The sequence below is a fragment of the Dromiciops gliroides genome, chromosome 3 (assembly GCF_019393635.1).
Source record: "Dromiciops gliroides isolate mDroGli1 chromosome 3, mDroGli1.pri, whole genome shotgun sequence".
Taxonomy (NCBI): Eukaryota; Metazoa; Chordata; class Mammalia; order Microbiotheria; family Microbiotheriidae; genus Dromiciops; species Dromiciops gliroides.
Genome location: NC_057863.1, coordinates 468,196,937 through 468,213,676, shown reverse-complemented (window position 1 = coordinate 468,213,676; position 16,740 = coordinate 468,196,937). Strand labels below are relative to the sequence as shown.

At 38.3% G+C, this 16,740-nt stretch overlaps 1 protein-coding gene across 1 annotated transcript; it reads right to left on the bottom strand.

Moving 5' to 3' along the window:
- Positions 1 to 859: 859 nt before the first annotated feature.
- On the bottom strand, positions 860 to 10,577 carry RBM43 (RNA binding motif protein 43). The gene is made up of 4 exons (XM_043995056.1): positions 10,286 to 10,577; positions 6,938 to 7,148; positions 4,705 to 4,796; positions 860 to 2,457 (listed from the first exon to the last, which is right to left on the bottom strand). Exons 1-4 carry the CDS (start codon positions 10,286 to 10,288, stop codon positions 1,693 to 1,695), a joined length of 1,071 nt encoding a protein of 356 aa, XP_043850991.1. The 5' UTR covers positions 10,289 to 10,577; the 3' UTR covers positions 860 to 1,692.
- Between the last annotated feature and the right edge of the window lie 6,163 nt (positions 10,578 to 16,740).

Below are 16,740 nucleotides of genomic sequence, written 5' to 3'. Positions count from 1 at the left end.
ACCAGTGTACAGCTCCACCAGTAGATCATTAATGTGTCTGTTTTCTTTATTTGTTTAACTTTCTTTAAGCTCTGGAAACAGACTAGTGTATCAGTCAATCAACAAGCATTTCATATACAGGCATTGTGCAAAGCACTGGAGATAAAAAAAAAATAAAATAAAAACAATAGTCTTCCTCTCTAGGAGCTACAGTCTACTGGGGAGAGGACACACATGCAAACATGTACAAATAATATACACATGGGCAAAAGGGGGAAGGCACCAACAGTAAGAGGGATTGGGGGGGGGGGGCGGCCAGCTAGGTGCCGAAGTGGATAGAGCACCGGCCCTGGAGTCAGGAGTAGGTACTCAGGTGAGTTCAAATCCAGCCTGAGACACTTAACACTTACTAGCTGTGTGAACTTGGACAAGTCACTTAACCCCAATTGCCTCACTAAAAAAAAAAAAAAAAGGATTGGGAAAGGTTTCTTGCAAAAAGTAGTATTTCACCTGAAACATGAAGCAAGTCATGGAAGCTAAGAGGCAAATGTGAGGAAAGGGAAGAGTTACAGGCATGGGGAAAAAGTCATGGAAGTAAGTACATAGGAAGTAAGAAAACCGAAAAGGTGGGAAGGGGCCAAGTTATGGAAAGCCTTACAAAGCAAATAAAGGATTTTATAGAAGGTCCTAGAGGCAAAAGGAGAAGGTTCATTAATGGGAAATACCTACTTTATAATCTTTCCATTTCAAATGCTTCATCTTTAACAATTTTATCAAACATTAAGAAATTAAACAAAAGCACTTTCTTTTTCTGTCAAGTTTATTTAAGACTTTGAGGGTAAGGTCATTGACATAAAAGAACACTCCAGATACACCAAAATATCATCAGCACTTTTTTATTGCAACAAAGAACTGGAAACAATGTTCACCATCTGTGAAATGGATCAACCAGTTTGGAACATATAAAATGGAACACTAGTGCACTATCTCAAATTTTGAACTTAAGGAATTGATGCAAAGTGAATTAAACAGGGCCAGAAAAACAACAAACACAAAGACTACACACTGTAAAGAGAGAGAACAACCACCAAACAATCAAAACTGAATGTTTTCAATGATGAAACTTGTCACCAAAGAAGAAATAGGAGAAGATACCTCACCAGCCCTTCCTTTAGAGAGAAGGGATGAGGTAGTGGGGTATTATGTGTTTGAAATATTGCATTCAATATTATATATTTTCCAATCTGTTAACTAGTTTTGCTGATTTTTTTTCTCATCCTCTTACTTTTTTTTTTTTGTCATAAGGATAGCTCACTGGTAGAGGGCAAGGGAAGGAATAAAGGGAGAAATGTAAACAATAAAAAAAAAAAGGATTTCAATAGAGATCCATTTTTCAAAAAACAGAGTCCTTGGGGAGAAAACTAAAAAAGAATAGCATGCCCAAAATTACAAATAACATTCAAATATTAAGTAGTCTTACCACAGTGGATACTTGTTAATTAATGATGATCTGATTTTTAAATATCTTTAAGTATCTATCTAGCATGATTTGTGTTGACATCTATTTGGAAGAAATCCATATTTTTCTACGTTTATGATATTGACAAGCATAATAATAACCATCTAGATATTCTAAAGGATAGATTTAAATCTATCTTCTCCTAATAAATTACTGCTTATGGAGAAAGATGTGAGAGTGCTTGGACATTTTAGCTAGTTGTCATTGTACTTTCTAAAGTTGCCATTTTTCCCTGCAAACTCCATGACAAGTTTTTTGAACTGATAGGTATCAGTAGAATTCCCAATGATCTCAATACGCTTAGAATTACATTTAACCAGAATCTGGGGATACTGCGGCTTCAACAATTGGCATGCCAACAAAATCTGCTTCACCTCATTCATATCCTTTCCATCTAAAGATAAGGTCTCTTTTCGAAGCTCAAGGGAAAGAGTGTATGAAAATGCCTCAATTAATTCCTTTACTTTTTTCAAGTGATCAGAATGAGAATCGGTCTGAGGACCTCTTAAACATATGGTAGTGACTTCATCATCAACTATCTCTTGACTCACAATGTTAAAATCTTTCAAAGCCTTTTCATACATTGGGTTACCATACTTCATATATTTAAATACATCTGTATCAAGGACAATTATCTGTTCATTTCTGGTAGTATCTGACATTGTGGGCAGGATTGATGACATGGATGTGCTCCATTCTGGAGAGATTTTCTTTTTCTTCCTTTTTCTCAGACTGACACAGTTGGGGTTGTTTCCATGAAGAGAACTGGCCTTTAACAACAGAACTTCCCTCAGCTTCTTGATTGCTAAAAATGACCCTTTAACAATGACCTCTCCATTGCTTTGTATAGGGTAGAATTTCAAGGATGGGATTTTCTCCAGTTCTGTCACCAGATTTTCTAGAATAGCCTCATTTCCAAAAATGGATAAATCAAGGTGAACAGAAACACAACGAATAACCTAAATTAAAAAGGAAAGAAATTGAAATGGAACTATTCAAAAGAACTGTATTCAAAGTTCAACTTTTCCTTCTTATGTCTACTGTCTTAGTCTAGGCCCTAATTAGCTCTTATCTGAAGTAATGCAATAACATTCTTGTCACACTTTCTACTTCTAACTTCTTATCACATTGTAAATCAAAGCAAAAATTCTGAACCCATTTTAAAATCAAGTTGCCTTGGAAGATTGTTTCCCTTAATTCCTCCTAGCTTTTATTCATCTCTTCATCTTGTTTTAGGAATTCTTGCTCAAAGCCCCTATCTTGTATTTATGCAGATTGTGGTAAAATAATGGAATTTGTCAGATACACAGGGGTCCCCACCAGATTGATTTAGTAGTGTTTGAATTGGGTGTGAATGAGAAACTACTAAGTACCCACTTAAGATGATTAGATTTTGAGCCACACCTGGCCAGCCCTGTTAAACCTAGTTTAAACTTGGCCAACCCTGAGAAGGAGTGTCCTCAGAGGCTGTGGACTGTGTCATCAACAGGGAACCAGTCTCAGCCACATAACTTGAAGGACCTCCACTTTGGGGGAGGGAGAAAAAGGTAGAAAAAGGGGCCCCCAAGAGGAAGTGGCTGGCTCTCACTCTTGCCTTGGAGGAGCTTGGAGACTGGCTGCACAACTGACACCCATAGAAATTACGGACCCCTGGTGGTAAATTAATAAAATCCAGCTCTTTGAATTAGCTGAGCTGAAAGTGAGTTTGGGTTTTGAGACAGTCTTTGCTAGAGCCAGGGAGATTATCCATTTTCCTCTTTCCCTATTCCCTTGTCATTGGCTTAATTAATTTCACCTTTGCTGTGTATTTTATTCCCATTAATAAAACCTGATTTGTTTGTGAAAAGAGGCTGTCTATCCCCTTTCTTATTGGCTTGGGAGAAATAACTAAAAAAGGGCAGTTCGGAGGGGAGGAAACTTTGGACCTAGAAGTCCCTCATTATTTTCTGAACCCCAATATTATAGAGAGCCACCCAATTAACTCTCCCCATATAAAATTTGGCCCCTACAAGATTCTCTAGTCTTTTTTCAAAATATCACCTTATGCCAGAAATAGCCTTTTCCCCACCCAAATATTTACATATTGTAATTAACCAGTATAAATGGAAAACACATATGACAATATCTCAGAAGTATAAACCAATTTTTTAAAGACTGGAAATCTTTACTATGTATAAATTTTGCCCCTTACATGAATTGGGGTTGTGTGGATTGTCAGTCAATCAATATGCACATTGTCAAGCACTGTGCTTAGTGTTGGGGATACAAAAAAAAGGCAAAACATGATCCTTGCCCTCAGGAAGCTCACATTCTTGTGGGGGGGGGGAGAAACAACAAACAAGCAACTTATGTATATACAAGATAAAGAGAGAGAGAAGCTAAAAGGTAGTCAGAGGGAAGGTACTAACAGTTTAGGAGAAGGAGGAGGTATGGGGTGACATGGAAAGGTCTCCTGCAAAAGGTAGGATTTGAACTGAGTCCAAAAGACAGGCATGTGGAGGTAGGGAGTGAAACCATTCCAGTCATGGAATCATCAAATGAAAAGGCAGAGAATTGGAAAATGGAGTGTTGTTTTGAGTGAGGAACAACAAGGCCAGTGTCAGCGCATTGGAGAGTGCAAGAAAGGGAGTAAAATATAATACTGGAAAGCCAAGAAAGGCAAGGTTGTGAAGAGTTTTAAATACCAAAGAGGGCATTTTATATTTGATCCTGAAAGTAACAGAGAGCCACTGGAGTTTATTGAGTTAAGGGTGGAGGGGGGGGGGGAAATAACATGATCAAATGTGCACTTTAGCTGAATACAGAATGGATTAGAGTGAGAAATTTGAGTCAGGGAGAGTAATAGAAAGATTACTGCATTAATAGAGACAGGAAGTGATGAACAACTGCACCAGAATGGTGGCTGTATGAGTGGAGAGAAGGGGAAGTATATGAGAGATGTTATGAAGGTAGAAATGGCAAGACTTTGCAATATATTAGATATGTGGAATGAGCGCAAGGGAGGAGGCAAGGGTAATGCAAAGGTCTGCAAGCCTGGATGATTGGAAGGATGGTGGTAGCCTGGAACAGACTAGGGAAGTATGGAAGAAGGTAGGGTTTGAGGGAAAAAATAAATTAATTTTGTTGTGGACTTGTCCACACTATGAAAAAGGCTCATGGAGGGGATGAAATTTCAGGAACATGCTTAGCATAAGGCACATACTCACATTTTCACTAAAATGAGACACAGTGAGGCAAGTTGGAAATAGCCCATCCTCTGTTAGAAAGTGTTTCTCTTTTTTAAGGATGTTCTCAACACCTAAGTAGAAAAAACATATTTAGATTCTCTTACCTGTTTTTGCCAGTTTTCAGCTTTTCCCTCAAAAGTAAACATCTACAGGACAGCTAGGTGGTGCAATGGATAGAGCACTGGCCCTGGATTCAGAAGGACCTGAGTTCAAATACTGCCTCAGACACTTGACACTTACAAGCTGTGTGATCCTAAGCAAGTCACTTAACCCTCATTGCCCAGCAAAAAAAACAACAACACACACACACACAAAAAGAACAAAAACAAAACAAAAAAAAGTAAACATCTACAGGGCAGCTAGACAGTACAATGGATAAAGCACCGGCCCCAGATTCAGGAGGACCTGAGTTCAAACCCGGCCTCAGACACTTGACATGTACTAGCTGTGTGACCTTGCACAAGTCACTCACTGCCCTGCCAAAAAACAAAAACAAACAAAAGTAAGCATCTAAAAAGGCAGTTAGGTGGCACAGTAGATAAAGCACTGGCCCTGGATTCAGTAGGACCTGAGTTCAACCCAGCCTCAGACACTTAACACTTACTAGCTGTGTGACCTTGGGCAAGTCACTTAACCCTCACTGTCCCACCAAAAGAAAAAAAATAAATAAACATCTAAACTAAACGTTCATTACTTCTAGCAATTTGGTAGAATTTGTAGTCTCATTTCCAAAAGCATACACTGTATGGAAAAACCTTGGTTTAAAGAATAAACTTGTATTAGTATTGAAGTATCTACCTCAAAAGAAAAGCTGTTTTTATTTCATGAAATCATAGGATCTCAGTATTGGAAAGATCTTGTAATCAATTAATGTCTATTTGTTAAGCACATGACACATGCCAGGTATTACAGTAGGCAGGTTAGATACAATGACAAAAATCAAACAGCCTCTGACCATAATAAGCTTACATTCTGCTAGTGGTAACAATATGTGCATATACATGTATATTAAAAAATAAAAAGAGGTTGTTTGGGGCACAGGACACTACTAGCTGTGGGTATGAAGAAAGGCTTCGTGTAGAAGGTGTCCCTTGAGGTGCATCTTTAAAGTATGGATTCTAAGATATGAAGTCAAGGAGGGTGAATTCCAAGCATGGGGGACAACCCCATTTTGGGCCAATCTGACTGTTCTATAGAGCATGAAGAAGATTAATGTGTCATATATTTGGAAATGTAGATTGGAGTATGATTTTAAATGCAAACAACTTAGATTTGGACCTAGAGATAATAAAAATCTGTTGAATTAATCAATCAATAAATAACCATTTATTAAGTGCCTACTATGTGCCAGACACTGCTAAGTACCAGTAATACAAAAAGGGGGCAAAAGACAGTCACTGCCCTAAGAAGCTCATAAGACAGTCAAGTTTATTAAATAGAAGAGTGACATGATTGGGCCTGTTCTTTAGGAAAATCATTTTTACCAGTTAGTTGGAGTAGGGGAGTAGGGCAAGACTTGAGCTTGAAAGATTAATTAGAATGTTATTCTAAATGTCCCTGGAAATGGGATGAGAGCTTATTTGTGGCTGTATGGATTTGGAAATATTGTGAAAATAGAAATGACAAGATATAACAACAACTTAGATATGTATGGATAGCAGTGTGGTACAGTAGAAATGGTATTAGATTTAGAAATAGAGGACCCAGGTTCAAATTCCTTCGATGGGATATCCGTACCTGACAGGTTGGGTCTGACCAGGGTAGAATTAATTAGGACTATTAACTTTATTCTGAACATTTTGCTTTTATAAATGATTAAGGTAGCTTATTGCAGTGTTATTTTAGCTACCCCATCCCATTGTCCCAAGTTAAGTTGAACTTACCATACATACCAACCTGTAGGACTCCCAAAAATTTTTAGAGATTACTTGCAGTGGGTTATTTCTGTACCCTATCACGTAGTATCAGAAGTAACAAGGTGCTATCTTAGTATCTCCTCACTTACCTTGGGTTTCCATTTCCTGGTTAAACATTTTTGTTCTCCATCTCCCAGGCTGAACCATATTTCTTTAGTGTTCTCTTTGACTTAATTTAAGCAATTATATGAAAGAGGAATGTCATCAATGTTTTACCAAATCTACCAAAGCATTTCAATGTATTTTTCATTTTGTTATACTTTTTTTTAATTTGGAAGAGCTAAATTTTGAAATACCTTTAATTTCCTTGAATGTCACAAATGCAACTCCTTTGTTTCTTGTTGGATATGTTACATTTTCTACTTCTCCATCTTTGTTATTAGCATTCTGGAAATACCATTTCAGAATATCTGCCATGGCTTCATCATTAAAATTTCCAACAGGAACATTAGAAACCACAATTGTCCTTTCATATGCCTCAGGTTCCTTGACATTTTGAATTGATTCCTGTGTAAGAGATGGGATAATGTACCTTAAAAAATGCAAGTTTCAACAAAATGGCATTTGACCTCCTCCTTGAATTCTCTGTAAATGATGTAGACCAAGAACACAGCTTAATAAAAAGGGATAATCCTTGAAAGAAAGTGCAATTAATCTTACTGTTGAAAATAACCTCAAGATGGAGACCAACTATATCTACATTATTGGGGTACCATCTGGAGATTATGGACTGCTGGCCATTGGACTCCAAAGATTGCCGGCAGTGACTCATACACATACCCTTTAGAAATCAACAATCAACTACTATCAAGTATATAATGATTCTTCATCTTGTCCCTTCTAGAGCTGTGAAAACCTACAGTGCTTCCTTGGTGAAAGTTTCTCAAGTCAGTTGAAAATTAAGTCCATACAAAAATATTCATATCCTCTGACCCAACAATCCCACTTATAAGGTTTATACCCTAAGGTATAATCTTCCCCCCACTAAACTGCACTAGTCTGTCCTTCTCTACTATACCTAAGAAATCTTTTTATCTTTGAAAATCACTTCAGTCCTGAAACTTATCCCTTGGAAGTACCTTCTGACCTTGGGGGCTCTTTCAGATTAAAGGGCTCTTCCCAGGATCTCCATTTAAGTGGGATACCCAATCCAATCTGGACTTCTCTATCAGGCCTTCCCTTTGCCTTCTCTCTCTACCCCTTTTCAACTTCTAGAGGGCAGGACTGTGTTTTTGCTTGTATTTGTAAGCCCAGTGCTTAATAAATGCTTGTTAACTGACCCATTCACTTGAGGTTAGCGATAGGAAGAAAAAAACATCTGCAAAAAATAATAATAATTATTATAGCAATATTATTTGTAGTAACAAAAAGGGGGGAAATTATGTGACCAAGGATTGAGAAATAGCTAAGTAATTTGTGATATTAAATTAATGGAATATTATTTCACTATAAAGAAGGCTAAGTAGTGTCAACAGGGATTCACAACTTCGCTAAATTTAGGAGATCCCTTAACATTCCTTAAAAATAGAAAGACTACAAAGAATTGTGCAAAGATATTTATTAAGCAATGCTGAGTGAGCAAAGGACAACCAAAAAGCATCATTCACAACCACTTTTATGTGCCTCCATTCAATATATTGGGGGGGGGGGGGATTTACTAGTGATTTCCATTTTTGTTCTTGATTATGCTTTTTCTCTTACTATCTTTCTTTGGTTCTTGTTCATATATTTGAATACTTGTTGGGTCAGTAGAAGTTAAAACAAAATGTGTCAATAAAAAAATTATTTAAGAAGTGGAAAAACAAACCCAGAGCTTAGAAATCAGTTCAACTTCCCAAGCACTGCTAAGGAAATTCATTTCACAATAATTCTTAGATTGGAGAATGAGGAGGTGAGTTCATAAACAACACTTAAAACAAAAAAACCCTTACAGGATTGACATGACAATTAAACATAAACAGTAGGAGTTGATGAAGGGTCAGACTATGTAGGTGACTCTGGACAAGTCATTGGGCAGCATTGCCCCACCCAAAAAAAAAAAAAAAACAGTGTGTGTGTAGGGATTCTCAGCTTCTTTTTTTTTTTTTTGTCATGGAGCCTCTTAGCAATCTGGTGACGTCTTAGACTCCTCAGAAGGTTTTAGATAAATAACATAAAATACATAAGGAAATTAATTATAATTATAAATTATAAAGAAATAGTCATCATTTTTTTTGAGTAAACAGACCCCAGATTAAAAACACTTGAAGATAATAGAAAAGTGCCCCAGGATAAAAAGGATTATAGACTTGCTAGAGGAGATAAAGAAAAGGAATCCAAAATGGACGGCTATTTGTTATTTTATAACAGCCCCTAGATGGCTGTTCATATGGCTGCCTCCATAAAGGAATTATAAAAAAACAACAACAAAAAAAAAAACCACAGGATAGTCTCTGCCCTAAAGGAGATAACATTTTCAGCTGTAGGTATAGTTTAAAAGAAGCAAAGGATTCCAGGAATATTAAAGAAGGGAGAAAATACTTAGGTATGTCAGAGAAGGCTAACATCTGAGAAACAATAGAAGGAACTAATATCTGAGGTGAAATAATATATTATGGGCTTGTTAAATATAGATAGATAGATAGATAGATAGATAGATAGATAGATAGATAGATAGATAGATAGATAGATAGATACGTAGATGATGGATGGATGGATGGATGGATGGATGGATGGATGGATGGATGGATGGATGGATGGATGGATGGATGGACGGATGGATGGATGGATGGACGGACGGATGGATGGATGGACGGATGGATGGATAGATAGATAGATAGATAGCACTTTGGCACGGCCTTTCAAGAAGCACTGTGATGAGAAATTGGGCTTGCCTGATGCTATTGCAAATCACACACTCTCCCCCAGCAATTCTGCCCCAAATACAGAATGTTCAGACCTCCACCCCCACCCCCCTCCAAGCCTTCCAACATGATTTTTTGGCCAAAAATTTACACGGCTCTTTTCAGATGCGAAAAAGCCCTGGGTGTCCCACCCCAACAATGGCAGAGATCGTCCAGAAAGGGTTAAACTCTTAAAGGCACGGATGACCAGACCACCAATCAGAAGCATGATTTTGCAATGACAAATCAGGGGCCTTGAAGACAAGCTAAGCTGTAAATTCTTCCAGGAGTTGCCATTTTTGTTGTGTGCATATCATCTTAACAACCAGAGAACTCTAATTTAGAGAGCATTTGTTTGTCATTTTAAGACTAATTGAAATAACTACGGCACTATAAGGATTTTGCAGAGTGTTAAACACAACAGCAGGATCGCTCCCAGATCACTTAAAGGGGGTACCCATCTCTCCGCCCAAGATCCAAACCCACATCCAGGTGCTGTCAGGCTACGCACCGTTTAGGTGGCTGGGTACACTTTCCTTGTCTCCATCCCTTCATCCAATCTGTCTCCTGCCCTGTCTGCTTTGATCAAATTACGCCAAGGCGCTTTGCCCAGATCTCTCTTTTTTTTAATCTTTCGAGAAAGGACTGAGCTAGCACATCAGACAGGAAGAAAAGATAGTCCGTGCTGGGAAGGGTGGGGAGGGGGGAAAATGGAGAGAAAGAGAGGGAAGAGAGGAGAAAGCAAAAGGAAAATTCATTTACCATGGCCTCAGAAGCTGCCGATTCCCGAACGCGGCTGGTCTATGGAAAAAGCCTGCAGTCTGAGGCCCGAGGCGGAGCCTAATTTGGGCTTCAGTTTCGTTTTGCTTCCGTAATTTGGCTCCTCCCTGTCTCCCCAATTGCCGCAGAACCTGTCGTTCCTTTGAGGTCCCGGGCGCCGCCCCAAAGATCTAACCTCTGGAACCGCTACAGCTGGAACTGACAGGGAAACGCCTAACAGAAGGCAGAAGATGTTCTCTGAGCTAGAGAGGAATGATGCAGTGAAAGGCGGAGCTTTGTCCTCACTGGCCGCTCTTTCTGCGGCGTCACATTTTCCCTTCTCGTAGCATTTTAGAGATAGAAAGGACTTCAAATCTTTCTTTCTTTCCCCTTTTCTTCTTTATTCTGTGTCTGGAGAGAGAGAGAGAGAGAGAGAGAGAGAGAGAGAGAGAGAGAGAGAGAGAGAGAGAGAGAGAGAGAGAGAGAGAGAGAGAGAGGGAGGGAGGGAGGGAGGGAGGGAGGGAGGGAGGGAGGGAGGGAGGGAGGGAGGGAGGGAGAGACACAGAGAGACAGAAAGCTGGAGCTTCTTTGGATTGCCTCCCCTGCCTCCTTTCCTAGTAAAGCCAGGCACTATTATGTTATAGATTTCTAAATCTCGTGGGAAAGAACTTTCAAGTGTTGTAGAACCTAGCCACCCCTTTTTCAACTGAGGATACACAGACCCAGAAAGACTGACTTACCCAAGGCCACCTAACTGCAAATCAGCCGCTTTCCCTACGTCTCTATTTGTTTTGATGCCTGAACATCATAGGATCCTAGAATTTAGAACTGAAAAAAACAAACCTTAGAGATCACTTATTTAGAACACCTTCCTAATTTTACAGGTGAGGAAACCAAGGTTAAGTAACAGATCAAGAGCTGGAAGACACCTCATATTATCTAGTTCGAACTCCTCATCTTAGAAGTGAAGTTCAGGCCCATCGAGGTCAAATGACTCACCCGATGTCTCAAGTACTCAGCCTCTCATTGAGGATGGATTTGAATCTAGGTGTTTCAAACTCCTTCCAGGTTTCTCATTCAATATGCAGTTGTGTTTAAGGGCCTGGTATTTACTATAAATGGTCTAAGTTCTGAAGGGAACACTCAAGAAATTTCTAATCTAGTAAGGGAGAAGAGAAATGTATACAAACCAATATAATGCAAGAGTAAAATGCAAGAAAGATACAAAGGAGCGGCTAGGTGGCACAGTGGATAAAGCACCGGCCTCAGACACTTGACACTTAGCAGCTGTGTGACCCTGAGCAAGTCACTTAACCCCCATTGCCCCGAAGAAGAAAAAAAAAGAAAGATACAAGATGCTATGAAAACAGGCTGAAGAAATAAAAATGGTAACGTGCATGCCGTAGATTTGGGGAAAGGCATTTGAACCTAGCCTTGAAGGATAAGTAGAATTTCAACAGGTGGAGATGGTAATGGCTAGGAGGGGAAGAGAGGAAACTCCAAGTATGAGAAGCACTGAAAGGGCAGGAAGTGGTGTGAAACTGACTACTGTAAAACATGTGAAGGGAAACAGTCCCAGGTAAAATTGGAATCTGGTCAAAAACAGATTATAGAGTGGGGGCAGCTATGTGGTGCAGTGGATAAAGCACCAGCCCTGGATTCAGGAGGACCTGAGTTCAAATTTGACCTCAGACACTTGACACAGTAGCTATGTGACCCTGGGCAAGTCACTTAACCCTCATTGCCCTGTGCAAAAGCAAAAAAAAAAAAATCAGATTGTAGAGGACTTCAAATGTCGGGTTAAAGAAGATAATCAGGAGCTGATTTAAGTCTGAGCAGAGAAGTGACATGATTAGAGCTGCATTTTAGGAAATTTTATTTGGACAGTGATGATGAGGACAGATAGGGGAAATACACTACCAAAAATCTTTTAGGGTTTACAAAGTCCTTAGGGTGAGAGGTGGGAAGAGGTGTGGTTAGCTTCTAGTTTATGTGTTTGATTTCATATATTCTTTACATGTATTCTAAGAAATTGAATGTAAACTGCTGGGAGGGCTCTTGTTTTTGTTTTTGTCTTATGCTCAGTTCCTTGCACATAATACTCTATGGATGTTGGTTGAATTGAATTAAAGCATTCTAAAGAGGTTGATCTCCTGGGGCAGCTAGGTGGCGCAGTGGATGGAGTACCGGCCCTGTAGTACCTGAGTTCAAATCCAGCCTCAGACACATAACACTTACTAGCTGTGTGACCTTGGGCAAGTCACTTAACCCCAATTGCCTCACACAAAAAAAAAGAGGTTGATCTCCCTCTTTAAATCTGTCAATCTCAACCTCTTTCAATCTTTCTGTCTCCCTGTCCTTCCTTGTCTCTTTGTCCCTCTCTCTGTTCACTTACTTCTGTCTGTGTCTCTCTGTATCTGTCCATTTTTCTCTCCCATCTGTCCCCTCTACTCTCTCACATAGACCCTCTGCATCCCTAGAGAAAGAGAGACAAAGAAACAGAGAAACAGAAAATGAGAGAGATGAAGACAGGCCAACTGAGGCAGAAAGATAAGTACAAAGAGATATAGAAAAATCCTGACCTACCTCCCTTACCTGATATTCTAAATGGAAGGCAGGAACAATGATAGAACCAGTTCGTGTTTCTATATAATTTAGTTACATGTTATAAACCAAAGTTTTTTTGGACAAAAGGGCGATCATTAGTATGAAGGACTCTGGAGAAAACTGCAAAGGGCTCAGAGGGCACAAACCATGTCTCCCAACAGCTACAGAAGAGGAGGTGCAACTTTTGTCTCAATGTATCTGTCTTCAAGAGTTCTATAAAGCTCAAATAGTATCATTTTGGCTTTTTGCCTTTAATAAAAGTTCTTGAATTTAGATGTAACAGAAGCCAAGAGCACATAACACTTTTGCTTTTCCTAAGTAGGAGCACACTAGAAAGTCCAGACTGGGAGTTAGGAGTCTTCCATCCTCCAACTTTGACTAACTAGCTTCCTGAACATAGGCCAGTTACTTCTCTCTTGGCTTCAGTGCCTTCATCTAAGATGATAGATAGGTAAGATGTTTTATGTTTTCCAGAGGACTGCTTTTCTTGCTGAGCTTATCTTTTAACGTTCTGATGATACTTCATTGTAATATCTTTCTAGCGTTTAAAAAAAAAAAAGGAAATTCATTTAAGATTGTGACTCTGCATTGATCAAATATAGTAGCAAACGAAGTTTGGCCCTATCAATTTTGTTGTTGGAACTTCTGTGCCTATATAATAAGTAATACGTCCAACTGAATATAGCCTACCCCACATAAGCGGGACACCTAAAGGAATCAGATAGAGATTGAGGGATATAAATTTCTCTATAGATGGATGTTATCAATCTCTTTGTTATATTTGTATACATTAAAAAATAATTACAGCATACTCAGATTTTTAAGCAATCTATATTTGGGAGGTGTACCGATTGGAATGGCGCCACCTGCTGGAGACTTACTGTAGAAGAGTTCCGCCCATGAAGCAAAGGTCTTTGAGGGCAAGACCAGGAGTCTTTTATTTGGCATCAGGAAGTGACACCGGCTAGTGGGAGGAGGAAGGAAGAGACTGGCGCTCGCTCTCACGCTCTTTCCTCTGGACTCTGGTGGAGAGTGGAGCTAGAAATGTGCTCTCCCTTTAATAGATAGGAATCTAGGCCTTTCTCTCTTTACCAAATTCTTATTCTCCTTAATAAATGCTTAAAAGTCTAACTCTTGCTAAAGCTTATAATTTATTGGCGACCACTCATTAGATATTTTAGACAGTTTAGCTAGAATTTTAGCCCTTAACAGAGGGAAAAATGTAGGACTATGTTCTTATAGGCATAAGTATTGATGCTGCAATTTTGCTGATATACGAAATTCCCAGATGATGAAATTCCTTCTACCAATGTAGTTCAGCACCTTCTTTGAAATTTAAAGACTTTTTAAAAGTTATTATTCATCTATTTTAGTACCAGTTCATAAACATTTATCTTCTCTCCCTCTTGCTTCCTTCCTTTGCCCTATTTAAAAAACAAACAAACAATAAAACCCTTGTAACAAAAACCCATATTGGCCATCTTCAGAAATGTAAGTCTCAGGGGCAGCTAGGTGACGCAGTAGATAAGGCACCGGCCCTGGATTCAGGAGGACCTGAGTTCAAATCCAGTCTCAGACACTCGACACTTACTAGCTGTGTGACCCTGGGCAAGTCACTTAACCCCAAGTGCCTCACCAAAATAAACAAACAAAAAATTAAGTCTCATACTGCATCTTGAGTCTATCACTACCTTGTCAGAAGGTGGGGAGCATGCTTCACTATTGTTCCCCTGTATCATGGTTGTTAATTGCATTGATCAGAGAGTTAAGTCTTTCAAAGATGTTGAACTTTACAATGTTGTTATTATAAAGATTGTTCTCACTTCATTCTACATCAATTTATACAAATCTTCCCAAGTTTCCCTGCACCCATTCTTGCTTCTCTCTTGTGGCACAATAGATGTCATTATATTCAGATACCATAAATTGTTTAGCCATTACCCAATTGATGGACACTCCCTTAATTTCCAGTTCTCTCCCATTACTAAAAGAGTTGTTATAAGTATTTTTGTATATGTACCAACTGGACATTAATGTGCCTGTTTTTCAAGAACTTTTCCAATATTAGTCATTTCCCTTTTTTGTCAACTTTTCTAGTCCCATGGGTATAAGGTACTTCAAAATTACTTTAATTTACATTTCTTGAATATTATTGATTTGCAGTATTTTTTTTTCCTATGGTTATTGATGGGTTGGATTTCATTCTTTGAAAACCACCTATTCATATCTTTTGACCACTTGTCATTTAAACAATCTTGAAGTGTTTCTTTTTTTGTGAGGCAATTGGGGTTAAGTGACTTGCCCAGGGTCACACAGCTAGTAAGTGATAAGTGTCTGAGGCTGGATTTGAACTCAGGTATTCCTGACTCCAGGGCCAGTGTTCTATCCACTGCACCACCTAGCTGCCCCTTGAAGTATTTCTTATAGCACTGAGAAGAGGTTAAGTGATTTCTCCAGGGTCACACAGCTAGCATGTATCAGAGACAAGACTTAAAAGATCTTCCTGGCTCTGGTACCAACTTTCCATTGATGATATTGCATTGCCCTCATAGTACTTAAGTACTCATCTTCAGTCATGCTTATCCACTTTTACTTGCACTAAGTTCATAATCAGGGTATTTTCAGTATCACCCAATAAGTTTGATGACTCCAGATTGTAGAAGAGAGTTCTAGAGACTCCAGGAAATACAAAGTATATAGAGAAATACATTTTTGTTAAATTCTAAATAAATTTTGTTAGGTTAAGCCAAATGGCCTATAATCCTCACAGTCTTTTTCTTGAAAAATTGATAACAATTTAAAACATTAACCTTCATCACTATTTCAGTTATTAATAATTATTTCACCAACCTAGAAAATTTACTTTGGAGAACTTTAAGAGAATAGTTTCCTAATTGTCTGAACTGAGTTAGAAATGGTGCTCCCTAAGGCAGAGGACTTATCTGGTTGAGCTATAGAGTGAAATCAATTCCTAAGGTTCATAATCGTCATTTTTTAAGTTTATCTAATAATTATATTTTGATTTTAATTTTGCAAATTCCAGCTTTTACAATTCACCAAAGGGCCACAAGAGGGAGCTATAATTACACACATTAGTAGAAGAATAGCTATTGGAAGAATGACTTCACTGCATTTGATACTGTACAATGTCTTTTGTGTATTTACCAAAAAGACATGACTTGACACAAAATCAATCCTTAATACACACCTTTTCTCTGTTCTTGGTATAGGTAAATTGTTATGTTAATTCATATATGTAAAATGATTGTACAGATTCCTTTGCTCACTTTACAAACTTTTAAGGACCTTTCCCACAAGATATTTTTTAAAACTCTTAAGAATTATTGCCTGAAAAAAAAATAAATAAATGAGAAAGAAAGAAAAAAGAGAGAGAGAGAGAATTATTGCCTGCTTAATTTAATATTTGAAGCTATTTGAGATTCAGCCAGACTCCAAATGCTTAGAAGGGAGAAGAAGAATAAAAGGCCACAGACAAGTAACAATTTAAGTTGTAGCTTCAGCTGAAAGTTCAGGAAGAACATTCACCCTGTCAGAAAATCTCAGAAACAATTTCTTCTACCTATAAACCAGAAGAATCCATAGACTCTAAGCACCAGACATTTTTAATGACTTAGTAAGAGATAGTAGATAATATAACATGCTTTTAAATGTTTTTTTAAATACTTATCTATAGAACATTTTGAAGAGTCTTGTCATTTTCTTTTTATTTGTACAAATTATTAGTACCTATCTGACTCAAGGAAACAGCAATGTGAAGAGAACACAGGCACTCAAAAAACAGATAAAATTTATTATATATAACAGAGGCTTGAGATGGTTATATATTCGAT

Bases quoted from the DNA above. Each gene is read 5' to 3' on its own strand.
- RBM43 (XM_043995056.1), bottom strand. The intron at 4,797-6,937 runs GTATTTCAAAAT...TTTTCTACTTAG, and splicing joins GACATTCAAGGAAATTAAAG to GTGTTGAGAACATCCTTAAA. The intron at 2,458-4,704 runs GTGAGTATGTGC...TTTTTAATTTAG, and splicing joins TGTCTCATTTTAGTGAAAAT to GTTATTCGTTGTGTTTCTGT.